Source organism: Brettanomyces nanus, chromosome 1, assembly GCF_011074865.1.
Source record: "Brettanomyces nanus chromosome 1, complete sequence".
NCBI lineage: Eukaryota > Fungi > Ascomycota > Pichiomycetes > Pichiales > Pichiaceae > Brettanomyces > Brettanomyces nanus.
This window is the reverse complement of record NC_052374.1, coordinates 3,786,541-3,801,107: the sequence shown is the minus strand read 5'-3', so window position 1 is coordinate 3,801,107 and position 14,567 is coordinate 3,786,541. Positions and strand designations below refer to the sequence as shown.

General features: G+C 40.3%; 7 protein-coding genes across 7 annotated transcripts; 2 read left to right on the top strand and 5 right to left on the bottom strand.

Moving 5' to 3' along the window:
* Positions 1–152: 152 nt before the first annotated feature.
* FOA43_001794 (uncharacterized protein) lies at positions 153–3,299 on the bottom strand (the record flags this gene model as incomplete). The annotated part of the gene is made up of 1 exon (XM_038922101.1): positions 153–3,299. The coding sequence occupies one exon, from the start codon at positions 3,297–3,299 to the stop codon at positions 153–155; it is 3,147 nt and encodes a 1,048-aa protein (XP_038778029.1).
* A 357-nt stretch (positions 3,300–3,656) lies between these two features.
* On the bottom strand, positions 3,657–4,316 carry CPR2 (Peptidyl-prolyl cis-trans isomerase B; the record flags this gene model as incomplete). The annotated part of the gene is made up of 1 exon (XM_038922100.1): positions 3,657–4,316. The coding sequence occupies one exon, from the start codon at positions 4,314–4,316 to the stop codon at positions 3,657–3,659; it is 660 nt and encodes a 219-aa protein (XP_038778028.1).
* A 510-nt stretch (positions 4,317–4,826) lies between these two features.
* FOA43_001792 (uncharacterized protein) lies at positions 4,827–7,172 on the bottom strand (the record flags this gene model as incomplete). The annotated part of the gene is made up of 1 exon (XM_038922099.1): positions 4,827–7,172. One exon carries the CDS (start codon positions 7,170–7,172, stop codon positions 4,827–4,829), a length of 2,346 nt encoding a protein of 781 aa, XP_038778027.1.
* Positions 7,173–7,987: 815 nt separating this feature from the next.
* Positions 7,988–8,755, top strand: FOA43_001791 (uncharacterized protein; the record flags this gene model as incomplete). The annotated part of the gene is made up of 1 exon (XM_038922098.1): positions 7,988–8,755. The coding sequence occupies one exon, from the start codon at positions 7,988–7,990 to the stop codon at positions 8,753–8,755; it is 768 nt and encodes a 255-aa protein (XP_038778026.1).
* A 109-nt stretch (positions 8,756–8,864) lies between these two features.
* HTB2_1 (Histone H2B) lies at positions 8,865–9,236 on the bottom strand (the record flags this gene model as incomplete). The annotated part of the gene is made up of 1 exon (XM_038922097.1): positions 8,865–9,236. The coding sequence occupies one exon, from the start codon at positions 9,234–9,236 to the stop codon at positions 8,865–8,867; it is 372 nt and encodes a 123-aa protein (XP_038778025.1).
* A 465-nt stretch (positions 9,237–9,701) lies between these two features.
* HTA2_1 (Histone H2A.2) lies at positions 9,702–10,091 on the top strand (the record flags this gene model as incomplete). The annotated part of the gene is made up of 1 exon (XM_038922096.1): positions 9,702–10,091. One exon carries the CDS (start codon positions 9,702–9,704, stop codon positions 10,089–10,091), a length of 390 nt encoding a protein of 129 aa, XP_038778024.1.
* Positions 10,092–11,447: 1,356 nt separating this feature from the next.
* On the bottom strand, positions 11,448–12,590 carry FOA43_001788 (uncharacterized protein; the record flags this gene model as incomplete). Its single annotated transcript, XM_038922095.1, has 2 exons — positions 11,448–12,345; positions 12,583–12,590. 2 exons carry the CDS (start codon positions 12,588–12,590, stop codon positions 11,448–11,450), a joined length of 906 nt encoding a protein of 301 aa, XP_038778023.1.
* Positions 12,591–14,567: the final 1,977 nt, after the last annotated feature.

Below are 14,567 nucleotides of genomic sequence, written 5' to 3'. Positions count from 1 at the left end.
GCTTTTTCTTTTTTTTTCTTACTTTTCAATCATCAAATTTGACTCTATGCATTGCATGGATTGTCTCCCGAATGTTTCTCCGAGAAATACCAGATTTGATGATGATACATTGATTTTATTAACTGTATATTATTTTTTTTTAGACCTCGTGCTCAGCTAGAAACAATGATGTTCGACGTAATAGTATCGTATCTTTGTGTGGCTAATCTCAATGACACCACTAGTAACTGCTCATACAGCACAGTATTTTCCTTTTTCAATCTGTCAATTTTGGACTTATCCAACTTCCAAATCGTACACTGTGCAGCAGATCTGTACACTATTCTTCGGTCGGATGGAATTCTAACAACATCCCCAAACATCGTGAGAGGAAGAACAGAGCTTTTTAGGGAGAACTGCATATTATTGAAAGAGATTTCGTACTCCACAAGTCCATGCTCCACAAAAAATACGGCAGGTTGACTGTGGTTTTTATCGTAAATCATCTCTCCGTACGTTGTTTGTATTTTCTTCAAGTAGGGGCACAGTTTGGCCCAAAAGGTCTCCTTTTGAGAGTCTGAAAGTCCTTGCATCACCTTCAAAAGTAATGGAAGGGGCTGTTTGGGCGATGAGATCGTCGAAATAAGGTCTTGTCTCTCTGCAGAGAGTGACTTTTGAGCCGCAGAAAGAAGCTGAACTTTTCGAGGTGAAGCAGAAAGCTGCTGCAAGTTTCTAGGTGATCCTGGAAGAGTAAGCAGGTTATCTGAAGGTGATATTCCTCCTGCTGCTTGAAGCAGAGCCATGGGGAGTCGCTGTTGAGAGAACGATTTGCCTCTTCCAGTTCCACCAGATGCGATTCTCACAGACATTGACTTTGGCTTTGATAGCTTTGTTTGTCGGGCAAGTTCAACTACCTCAGTCAAGAATTGATTTTCACACCACTCTAAGGCCGAGTTGAGATTGTTGAAGAGCTGCACACGCTCTCTATGCTCTTCGGTCTCCCAAAGACCACAATCTTCAAGAGCTCTCACTATCACAGAGTCTTCTTTGACTGAAGAAATCAACATATAGCATTCTTTCTCTACTACTACATTCCGGATTCGTCTAAATCCTTCTGCTGCAGAAAAGTCGATACCAGGAACTCCATTCATATCCAGAATCAGATACTTAACTGGTTCCTTCTGCCAAGCCTGTTGATTAAATCGGGTACGAATTTTCTCTTCAAGACCTCCAATGGATCCAAAAAAGAGAGAACCGGTAAGTTTGAAAACACAAGTTTGTCTTCCGACTCTTTCCAAAAACTCCATCTGTTTGGGATGTCTCACCACGATGGAACGTGCATATTCTCCCGTATATATTCCACTAACCACCTCTCTGCTACCTGCTTCGACAATAAAGCTCAAGCACGCAAGTAAAATACCAACCAGAATTCCTATGACGAAGTCTACTGCACCCATTGTTGCTACAATAACAACGATAGTTACATATTCAAAGGGTCTAAGTCTTCCCAGTGTGTCCCAAAGAGCCTCTTTTACTAATTCATAACCCAGCAAGAACACTAACGTACCAACGACACATACCGGGATGTAGCCAATGATACCGGGGCCTGCAACCATTATACCTATGGTAGCTCCAGCTAACATGACACCACTCATGCGTGAATCTGCACCGGCCCGAATAAACATGACAGAGTTGGTATAGACCAAGTAGTTTTGTATGGAACCGGCCAATCCAGATAGAACGTTACTGACTCCATGAGCCAGAAGTTCTCTATCGACGTCAACTGCATCTGTACCTATAGAAAGAGCTAGGGCAGGGACATTGATAGGTACATGAAGAATACCAAAGAAGGTGAGAGCCAACATGGTGGGGATCTCTCCTAGAACAAGCCACCAATCAACTTTAGGGAAGTCATATAGAGTATAGAACTCCCACCAAGGTTCCTGTGCTTCCTGTTCAGGGAAAACCCAGCCAAACTGGCGAGCAGAATCCAAATTCCACTGAGGAATCACCGCGACAAGTAAATGAAAGCCTATAAAGACCAGAATAATGAATGCAGGAACTAGAAGTGGACTTCTGGTATAATGCTGTGCCAGCACAAGCACTACGGTTAAAAAAAGTGGAATAAACCACTGTAGAAATACCAGAGGTTGGAAAAGATAGCGGAGCGTGGGCCAGTTGTATTCGATACTTCCCTCTATACGAGAGCACACAGCTATAGCGGTAACGACAAGGAAATAACCAACACCACCTACACATCCGACCAAAATATGACGAGGAAAGAAACCCACAAGCTTTCCCAACCTGAATTTTCCCAATAGACCGAAGCATAAGCCTGTTATTATGGCTGAAAATGCAAATGTGACCATCGTAGTAGCTACAGCAGCATCGGTTTTGTCTGGACCAAGACTATGCATGATACTGGTTGCCATTTGATGCAAGAATGGAGTGACTTCAATCATTTCGGAACCGATTCCGGACTTGAATGAAGAACCTCCTAGAGAATAGACTAGTTGAGAGATAATAGTAGAAACGTAGAACATGGAGAGTCCAGTGGACGTCATGGAACTAAATGCAGACTCGCTAACAGGGAACATGATCATTCCATATGAAAGAGCATCGAGGATATTTAATAAGGCTCCAAGAAACACTGGTGGGAGGCATCTAACGAATAATTTAGCTGTAGTTTTGGCTGGAGGAAGGTTTGAAATGACAGACGAAAGCGACTGTTTGGGTGGAGTCTGGTTTTCAAGATCCGGAACTTCTGCAGACGTTGGTGTGGTGGTTGTGAGGACGATGGAAGATGTCGTATCGTCTCTAGTTATAGTTCCGTATGATCGTGAGGACTGTGAGGATTCTGGGGGCTCTAGAACCTGAGGAGTCTGGGGAGCCTGGGGAGTCTGAGGAACCCGAGGAGCCTGAGGAGCCTGAGAAACATCATTGAATGGTGTCTCAGAAAACTGACTGTATGGTGCAATTTGAGACTCGCTCGGCAGCTCATCAATATTCAAATCATCCAAACCAGACTGACTCCATGTGCTATTAGAACGACTATTTGAAATTGAGTCATCGGCATCATCGACACCAACACCTGCTAAATTGGCAGTGTCCTCGTGAACAGAGGTCGTTGAATGAACTGTAGGAGGAGAAGAATCTAGAAAGCCCGCATTTCTGCTGTAGACAAAACTTCTGCCAAGAGTATTGCTTTCTAAAGAGACGGAAGGTCTACGCCGAGAAGGAGTATTGATTGCTCTCGGAGAAGACATTTCTGACACTTCAGACCTCTCCGAATGGTATGAGTTACCAGAAGCGTAATTCATGGAGACAGCAAGCTTTACTGTTGAAATCTAATAGATCTCTCTTTTAGTTTTGTGAAAACGAAAAATGAAAATGAAAATGAAAAATGAAAAATGAAAAATGAAAAATGAAAAATGAAAAATGAAAAATGAAAAATGGAAAATGGAAAATGGAAAATGGAAAATGGAAAATGGAAAATGGAAAAGATAAGCGGACGGCATTGAACAAGATAACGAAAGACGCTGTGGATACAGCAAAAAGATGTGGCTTATGCCCAGCAAAAAGATGTGTGTGTTATGCCCAGCCTTATCTACTTCAGGGTCTATTTAACCCCAGTTACCCCAGCTTTATCTATTTAATATTTCCTATTTACTTTAGACCTATAATTCATCCTTAGAGGGAACCTCTTCCTCAATGGCTCCACAATCGGCAATAATAACAGGCTTCTTGGGCTTGTCCATAAATCCAGTCTTACTATTCTCAATCTTTTCAACAATATCATAACCCTCTAAAACCCTTCCAAATCCAACATGTCTTCCTGTAAGCCAAGCAGTTGGAACAGTGGTAATGAAAAATTGTGATCCGTTGGAATCAGGACCAGCATTGGCCATAGCCAATAAACCAGACCGGTCCAACTTCACTTTAAAGTTCTCGTCCGGGAACTTGTTTCCATAAATAGATTTTCCACCGGTTCCATCTCCTTTGGTAAAATCTCCACCTTGAATCATAAAGTTTTTGATCACTCGGTGAAACTTCGAACCTTTATAACTCAAGTCACCGTCTTCAGAAACACACAATTGGTAGAAGTTCTCAACTGTCTTCGGAACAACTCCTCCAAATAATCCGAAAACAATTCTTCCGAGCTTTTCTGCATCTTTTCCTTCTCCTTCAACTATATCGAAATACACTTTATGTGTCACTTCAGGCAACTCAGCCAATTCCGATGATTCGCCAGATTCCGACGATTCTGCAATACTTTGTCTGGCAAAGACAAACAACAAAGTGAGCAATGCCACAATACTATTGATGATGAGTTTCATTGTAAAAAGGGATAAGTAAAAAGTGACAAGTTCAAGTGAACGAAGGAAGAGTCTCGAATTCGAAATTTCCATCGACCATTTCAGTAATATGAGTCGATGGTCGCGACTGATTTTATAAGACCACCTCTTAATCTCTACTTCCTACTTGACTAATGCTTCAATTCAAAGTATATATTGTTAAACAATCGTACATAGATCAGAACCATGATAGAAGTTATCATTGACATAATTCCAGAAATAGTTAAACTCCGAATCATCCTGAGATGGTTCTTCAGTGGTGCACTTGTTATTGGTAGCAGTAACTTTAGAGTTCATTTTTGCTTAAATTAAACTTAAACTTAAACTTAAACTTAAATGATATCAAGTAAAGTGGCTCAGATATCACCCTTATTTATACTTACAAAATTGAAATCCTCCCAACAAGTAATTTCATTGTATTATCTCAAATAAGAAATTATCACCAGCTTTGAACCAAGACGATTGATTTGTCCAAATCAGGTAAATATCCTCTTACAGTGCCAATTTTTCAACCGAATACGAGGGAACTATTCTAGCCGTTGCTGTTTCTCTAAATGCAGGTGATGGCTTACTGCATATACGAAGCATTGAGTCCAATTTGCCGGTTTCACTTTCCAAAACAATTGTCTCTGACTGGCTACCACTCTTCTTGGCCGCTTTATTTCTTCCCTTTGATTTTCCATTGTACAATGCAGCCAAAATTAACGCCTGATTCACCAATGAAAGTAGTTCTGTGTCCTGCTTAAGAGTATTGATTTTGCTCTGTGCTCTGTTCATCAATTTAATGAGCTGACTCTCATTTTTAGAGTAATGCAAACTCAACACCAAACCGTTACTGTCTATGAAGGAGTTGAGGATCTCGTAGCCGTAGTTAAGCTTCAAAATCTTCTGAATGATTTTATCCAAATTCACATTACCTTCAGATCTTGAAGACTGTTTCTTTAGGAGCCTGATTGTCTCTTCTGTAATTCTCTCCGAAGAAAACTCATCGATCAATCGAGCCACTATATCTTTAAAAATATCCTCACTTTCTACTAGACTCAACTGTTCAATTAAATCCGAGCACGGGATGTTTGGACATGTCACTATAGCTTGTCTCATCAACCGAGGAGACGTTTCAAGCGCATTAAGAAGTCCCGGTGTCACTTCTTTGGGAAAGAGAGGATGGGTAAGAAGGTAGGTCAGAGCTCTTTCTGGAACAAATGATTCAAAAAATTGAATTGTGCCGTTAAAGTTTTGATCAAAAAGAAGAAGAGTTGCTTTTTTAATAAACCAAGGATCAACAATTCGATCCTTATCCACTTCAAATACCTTTAAATTTTCCGAAATCTCGATGTCGTCTGCCTTATCCATCTTCAAAAATGAGACAATGTTGCTTTCTAGCTCGTCAAACTTCTTTCCCTTATGTAATTTCTTCAATTTATCATAAGTTTGACTCATCTTACTGCTGGCTTCTTTAAATCTATCAAACAATGTCGCTGATTCTTTCACACTGGACTTAAATTCTGGTTTCGTCACCAATAGAGGAAGTCCCACAAACGATTGTTCTATTTCATTATGTAATCCCTTTCCTAAAACGTCTCTAAGTTTACCCAATCCAACGTCCAACGTCACATGATCCATAACAGCATGATCATCCTTACTATTCTTTAGTAGAAGTAATACAAATGACTCTCTAGTCTTTAGAGAATTTCCTTTAACTAGGGGACACTGAAGTAGAGTGATGGATCTTGGTGGTTTGGCATTACCATTCACCTCTTTAGATCTTGTATACAAGTCTAAGGATGAAATCACAGCCTCATATTGTAGATCTATCAAGGCCAGAGTACTGTTTTTGCTAATTAGTACCCTGTTAGTGGACACTGGAAGTAAAGAAACAGTGGAATCTTCTGGTTCTTTGGCAAACACCTCTTTTCCAATATTAACAGTTTTGATTTTAGCAGTATAAGGAAGCGAATACAAGTGAATCTTCAAATCCGGTTTGCTTTCTAAAAGAAGAAGTTTTCCGGAAGGATCGTAAGCAAAGTGGAGGTTATTCATGTTCGATAGATCTTTCTCTATTAGAGAAGTGGATATCTCTAACACGTTTTCATGACTAATGGCACAAATATGGCAGCAAAGTCCAGTTTTCATTAGTTCAACAAGCAAAACAACCGATTCTATCGTAGTACTCGACTTGATATTGAGTTGTGAAGGGTCAATGAATTTATGGAAGACGATATGCGACGATTTGCTGGCAAACTTCGATGTCTTCAAGGAGAAGAGCGGCTTTCCCGAACTCTTGTTCTCATCCATTTCAAACGCCCAGACACAAATAAGTCCTCGAAAATCTATTGTGAACACACGAGAGCCATTGGATGATATCAATAGATCGATTATCTGATCATCGAGTCTAATTTCACTGGTCTTGACCTCTTTCAGAGGCTCTAGTTTTGCACTTGTTTCTGTAAAAGTGGATATTGATGTAACGTCGTCCTGATTACTGTATTGTGACTCTTCCGTTGATTTTCCGTAATCAATAAACTTCATAATGTGCTTCTTTCTCTCAGTTAAAGTCACAGCAAATATTTTTCTCTCTGGTTGATCGTCGTTTTCCTCAAAAGTATGTGCATCCAAAGCATGAATAATACACTGAGGTGAAAGTGCATATGACCATATCATTCTAGGTGAAGGTCTGATAACAAAGGAGCCTATAAACGACCCACTCACACCCACATCAAAAGTGTTTGCACCGGAAGAAGCTATTTTAGGTATAGTGCATAGTTTGGCAAGATCTGCATTTGGAGGAAGCCGTGGCAAACTGGTGACCACAAAAGGATCTAAAATAGATGCTGGCATTTCCGAAAAGCACAGTATTATCGATATTAATAGAGGAACAAATTACGATAATTAGACAAATCTATCCGTTTTTTTTTCACTTTTCAGTTCCAGAAAATTTTTTGAGATAAATTTGAAATTTCATGAAAAATTATTTCCTAATCAGGAAATTTAATCAGGAGTGATCAAGTTAGGGAATTAAGGACTTACGGAGTTAAGGAGTTGGGAATTGGGAAGTTCAGGAGTTAGGAATTGAGGAGTTAAGAAATAAGTTTGCTTTTAATAGGAAACCAAGAATACAAGATGTCCTAAGGTCGGTTGACTTCCGAAACTGACGTCTGTCATTATCAAATTGGGAAGAGTTAATGACAGCTCAATTAGTTCATTTATACCTTGAATAAATTGAATACTGCTTTCCAGGTGTCTATTATCGATTATTATTAGGATAAGTTTAACAGAATATATCTGGTAGGTTTTCGACATATAACTATATATATCTTCAAGGTCTCGAGCTTAATGTAAAAATAAATGAACGGAAAAAGTAAAATAAGAACCAGCAAAATAGGAACCAGCAGAATGAGAGGAAGTAAAATATGAACCCCCCAAAAGCCCCTCAAACAACATAACAGATATAAAAACATTCAAACTAGATACCATTCGTAGATGATTATTGTAATAAAGTACTGTACAACAAATTGGTCGATGAATCACGACATAATATAAGTCACGTGACGTGCTTAAATTTCTCGTCTTTTGTGCTGCTTTTTTGAGACTTTAAGAAGAATTTGAGAATTTGTGTTTTATTTATGTATCAGCTATTGTTTTGAGATTAAACGATGTCTGCGAATTTTGACGACAGATTACTACAAGAAGATAACGGAGGAAACGAGGATCATCTCCTCAGTGGAAATGTTGGTGTTTTGACTGATTCGTTAGTGCATAATAATGAAAACTCCTCGTCCAATAAGAAGCTTAGTGCTGCCGAACATCGTGGAAGACCATCTAAGGCCATTTGGTCGTTGTATGATCGCGTTAGGGATCCAGTCACCGGTCGAATTACTAGGGCCCGCTGTAAATTTTGTGACGAGACTGTTTCACCACGTCCTGCCGAGAGTATGCTCATTCATTCCAAGAAATGCGAGGCTTCTAAAGCAGCATGTGACTCAAAGACATATGATCAACTAACAGATATTTCTCCATCCTCACGATTGGTCAGACATCACGTGATGATTAATCACGCGATAAATTCTATTGAGACTTCTGTTGAAGAAGATTCAATGGAAAAGCAGATACTAGAGAGCTCCGAGACAAGCCTATTGTCGACACATGGCAAGAAACGGAAGTACGATCCATCTACAACGAATATGGAGAAGGATATGGCTGTGGCCCGGTTTTTCATTTCTTCAGGGCTTCCATTTTCTACTGTTAAGAGTGGTGCATTTAAGCAGATGATACGTTTACTTAGCGAAGATACTTATAAGGCACCAACAATGGATGAATTGACAGGAATCTGTCTGTTAAAGCTTCACGCAGCAGACAGCAGTGCAGAAACTAAGGCCATTGCCAATAGTGCACTACAAGAAGAGCCAAATAAAATTAAATAGGAATTAATGCAAATCCACTTTTTTTTATCTTTACTGTGTCTCATTTAGAGATATATTCCCTATACTAATATACAACCCTAATAATAAACTCCTAAAATACGGTCTCTACTTAAGCAGAAGTAGAAGAAGTATACTTAGTAACAGCTCTGGTACCCTCAGAAACAGCGTGCTTAGCCAATTCTCCTGGCAATATCAATCTGACAGCCGTCTGAATCTCTCTGGCGGAAATGGTAGACTTCTTGTTATAAGCAGCCAATTTTGAAGCCTCAGTAGCGATTCTCTCAAAGATATCGTTGACGAAAGAATTCATAATAGACATGGCTCTTTGCGAAATACCGGTATCTGGGTGGGTCTGCTTCAACACCTTGTAGATATAAGAGGACCATGTCTCCTTTCTGGTCTTAGTTCTCTTCTTTGGCTCGATGGTGGTCTTCTTAGCTGGAGCCTTGGAGGCTGGCTTTTTTTCTGCTCTTGGTGCCATTTTTGTTTTTTTTATTATTGCTTAAATTCGATTATTACAAACTCAAACTTTCTTCTTGTAAACAACTTCGTCCGGGAATTATCCCTCGTTATATATGATCTCTCTGTTTATTGTATTCAAAACGCGTCTTGATTTGATCGCGTTAAACTATGCTGAAATTTTCACAGACTCAAATTTACGCACCAATGTGTAAATTTCTGAACATCATTACACCTATGTTTTTACCCAACTTTGCTGCCTTTCGCGAATAATCCGATTTTCCAAAAAATTGTTATAACCATGTAAAAGGTTATTGTTGATGTCTAGAACTACAATCATTGGCTGATCACAATTGATTGTTACTGGTTGCTATATCTTGCTCTATATTTCTTATTTAAACATTGTAATCCCCCAAAGATGAATATAAAGTTTCCTCGTTTCTCTTGACCTCTTCTTCTATCAAATTCATCCATTCAAAACACAAACATGTCCGGAGGAAAAGGAGGAAAAGCAGGAACTACAGAAAAAGCATCTACATCTAGATCCGCCAGAGCTGGATTAACTTTCCCAGTTGGTAGAGTTCATAGATTGTTGAGAAGAGGTAACTATGCCCAGAGAATTGGTTCTGGTGCACCAGTTTATATGACTGCCGTTTTGGAATATTTGACTGCCGAAATTTTGGAATTGGCCGGTAACGCCGCCAGAGATAACAAAAAGACAAGAATTATTCCAAGACACTTGCAATTGGCCATCAGAAATGATGAGGAGTTGAACAAGTTGTTGGGTAACGTCACTATCGCTCAAGGTGGTGTTTTGCCAAACATCCAGCCTTCTTTGTTGCCAAAGAAGAGAGCAAGAGCTTCCCAGGAGTTGTAAGCAATTCTGTGGTATATATTTTGTATGGGTTTGGTGAATGTATATTAGTTTTGACACGTCAGTAGAATAGAGTAACTTTTCACTATCTCCTAACCAATTGCCTAATTAGGAAATAAACGGGGTATATATAAAGACTCGTGTTTTCGCTCATTTCGTGTTTCGTGTTTTGCCTTTTCCTTTTTGCCTTTTGCCTTTTGCGTTTTCCCTTCTTCTTTATAGAACATGTCATCTCCTAATTCTCATTCAGCATGTACAAATTGTAGGGCAAGAAAGAAACGTTGTGATGGTAATCATCCATCTTGTGGTTGGTGCAAGGAAAGAAAATTGCCCTGCATTTACAAGTCTTTAAAAAGGACTACAAAGATTAAAATTAAGAAGTCGACAAAATCAATGGTCCCCAAAAATCCTATTTCCACATCTTATAGAGCCTCCAAATTGGCTTTAATTACTAATATCAATACCAAAACAATCCCCAATCCCTTTAATTTGTTACCTGAAGACATCGGCCAACTGTCCCAAATTGCATTATCTACCAGTACTCCCAATAAAAAGTCTAAGAAAAGCTTTAGGGAAGCAGCTATAGCTGCAAAGGCATCTTCTTCTCTCATCTTGAGAGTAGTCGATTTGCCACCTCAAACTTACAAGTTCGACTGGCCGTCAGGAGTCTTCATTTCCGAGCTCTTCAACTTGCTAGAAAAGCACGGAATCATAAACAGAATCAATCGTTAATCGGTTGACTCCCTTTCACTCTCTAATATCTGCTTATCTAATCAAAATATTGATAAATATATTGCTTACGTAAGTCCTGTTCCCATTTCCTTTTTTGGAAATTCCCACCTAATTTGTTTCTAATCCCTTTTGTTTCGATTCCTGACTTTGGCGCTGTATTTAAAGAACCCTATCGCCACTTATGCTTCTACTTTGTTGTTCTCCTTTTTGCATCTCTTTTTCTTTTCCTTCTTTTCCTTCTTTTCTTTCTTTTCTCTTTTTCTCTTTTCTCCTCTCTCCTTCTTTATCAATCTCCACAATGCCTATTAGAAGAATTCTAAAGTTCGTTAGAGAGCAATATAGCTCCATACAAAAGAGATTCTCCAAGAATGAAAATTCTAAAACCACTGCTACCGACGCCACAGAGGCACCAGAGGCACCAGAGGCACCAGATGTATCAGATGCACCAGATGTATCAGATGCACCAGAAGTCCAAGATATCCCAGATGCCCCTGAGGCAACAGAAGCTATCAAACATACATAACTAGTGTAATCCTTGTACTTCATTTATGTAGCGCTTGCTTCTATACTACTATATTCCGGTGTTTTCTTATGCAATTAATATATTATACATACAAGTATTGTACTCTATAGCACATCTGTTGCTTGCCATACCTTTAGCTCTCCGTGCAATGATACGCTAACTATTAGCTCTCCATGCTTGAAGACATCAACTTGCATTATAGGATCGATAATATCTGATCCCTTAAGAACCATCTTGATTTCCTTCGATTGGATATCCCAAAACACTATACGACCTTGCTCATCACCCGAGCAAACTAATCGATGCTCACCATACGTAACAAAGTCGGCGCCCAAACAATACTTCTCAGCAATTGATTCACCATCACTATTCTTGTACATTTTGACGACTCGATTTTTCATGTAGTCCCATAGTCTCAAGTGACCGTCGAGCGAACTGGAGAGTACATACTTTGCATTTGGAGGAAAACTGACATGACTGACAGGAAAACTGGATCCCCTCTCTTCGTCAATAAGCGTCTTGAGACATTGACCAGTGTCTAGATCAAAGAGACGGACCAATCCGTCGTACGACCCACTAACAACAATCGACCCGTCGAAACTTATATCGACGCAAGATATCGCGTCGCTGTGCGCACTCAACGTTTTGAGACACTTTCCACGTTTAACGTCCCATATCCGGATGTTCTCGTCGGACGAGCCGCTAATCAAGATAGTCCCCTTGTAGTTGAACTTCAGAGAGTTGACATGATAGGTGTGGTTCTTGAGGATTTTTAATGTGGTACCATTAACCACATCCCAAATCCGGATGGTCAAATCGTCTGAACAGGATGCTAGATACTTGGAATTAGGAGAAAACACGACGTCCGAAATTCCCTCAGTATGGCCCTTCATAGAACGAACCAATTTTCCCTGATGCAATGTCCATAGCTTGATGGTCTTATCGGCGGACGCCGTCGCCAGCCATTTTCCATCTGGACTCACCTTCACCGTAGATACCAGGCTATCACCATGTACCTTAGAAATACAATATTGCAGTGAGTACATCGTCTTATTGACCAATAAGTATCAATGTGTGCAAAGGGAGAAGTACATAATATGAAAATCAACTAACGAAAAACGAACGCACACCCGTACACCAATATATTCATACATAAACCAGTATATAACCAAAGCTCTAAAACAAATCGATCTATCGGGGGTTGGCTCACTGGAACCCCTTGGTAGTGTCCTTCATGACAGTTTCATAACTAGGAGGAGCATCCTCAGAAGTAGAAATAGTACCATAGTTTAGAGGAGGACCGGTTTTGGCGCCACCAACAATGCCTACATTGGGTGACATACTGCGAGGACTCAAATTAACTGGCTGGTCAATCAATGCTGCAGTCTGTGGGTTATTCTGGCTCTCTAGAAACGGTTCAGGATGAGAGAAGGTGATTGCATTTCTTGAAGGCAGTGCAGTGCTTGAGGGCTGTGCATATTCTGTGCGGAGAGGAGAAACTATGAAGACCTGCCTTTCCAAGTCATCTGATAACTGGATGCGGTCGGGGTCGGTCAAGATGATGTATCACGCATGAATGAGACCAGGAACATAACCTAAAAGGCAGAGGGCAATATTGATAAGGAAATCACAAGAACAAATACCCTTTTTGACAGCCACAGGTATGGGGGGACAGACAAAAGCAATAATTGTAAGAATGAAATCGCAGCAGTCGCAACAACAACAGCAACACATGATTAGACGAATAATAATATGTGTTACACAGGAATAGATGAAATAGATGAAATAGTTGAAGTCAGTAGTAGCGTTTTATAAGATTGAAAGTTCTTCAATCGTGAAAGCTTCGATAGGGAACAAGTCGATCGGCCGGCCGATTAAAAAATTAAAAAAAAAATATAGGCGGCGCGGGCAGCCCGGGTTCCCGGGCTCCCGGGGGACACGGGGCTCCGGGAATGGAAAGACGCATCTCAGACTTTTCTTAGTAGCGTTCTGTCTCGCTGGGCCTTCCTGGGCTCTCATAGAGCCCCCTTAACGCTCCCTTAACCCCCTTAGTACACATTTATCATGTGCGTCAGTTCGTGTTTCAGTGCCGTACAGAGTTGTATATGACAATAGAGCCACACATTCTATATCGGCACTGATCGGCTTGGCCACTGCTATCGCGAGAGCGGGATCTAATTAGGAAATCGATATGGCTAAGTGCATCCCGCACATCCTATGCAATCTTTATTTTATTTTTTACGCTCCCAGATTCCAGAGCCACATAAGAAATAGGGTGAAGTTCAGAGCCAAAATAATTTTTTTTTGGCGTGATGCAGTTTCCTGCAGCATCCTGCAGAAGGTGGCAGCAACCTGCAGCAACCCGCATAAAAAGGCAATTGGTAGAGACACCAATAGAAGGCTACACCTGTCATTTTTAACTTAGTCTGTACTTGGTTACATCCGCTTAAATGTGCAACTTGCTAAAAGGTGTGGAAATGAACTTATCACAAATTAAAACCAACTTGCAAACAACTTGCCATCGACCTGTATCCGTAATTCCAACGATGGCAACCACGGGCACCAACGAAAACAAGCAATCATCGTCTATTAGGCCGACATCTCGCCACTTGTGTGTTTTCAAAAGGCACATATCCTTCTTGTCCGGAGATAACTGACCAGTTAAATTGTGTACATCACCTTCTCCACCAAACAAACCTACAGCCTTAAAATCCGGCCTGTCTCGAATGCTTCCCTGCTGTAGCTTCATTGTTACTAAGTTGGGCTTTATTTCTGGATTGTTATCCCACGTTTCTTTTGCAACTGCCCCGAAACTCATTTAGGCAACTGCCGTAATGTGGACCAAACTTAGTACCTTAATATTTTCCTGGCCGCAAGACCATTAAAACTACTGGATACCCTTGATGTCCTACATATTCCTTACAATTTTCTCTCTTTCTCTCAATTTTGCTCTTTTCCTTCAACATTGTCTGTCTGCTTTGCAATCTTAACTCCAATGAACGCCGATCCTTCTTTATATTCTCAGCCCACCTTAACTCCTCCAAGGCCTTCTTTTCCTAAGGTTCATGCTGGCTAAGCTCTATTAGATGACTTAAGAATTCTTCCTGTGCCTATAGGTCAATCTCAGAAACTACAACAAGTTCAGGCTGCATATCCAGCTACTTTCCCATCGGCTATTCCGGCTACTTCCCCACCTCTGAATTATCTCTACACATCCAATACCA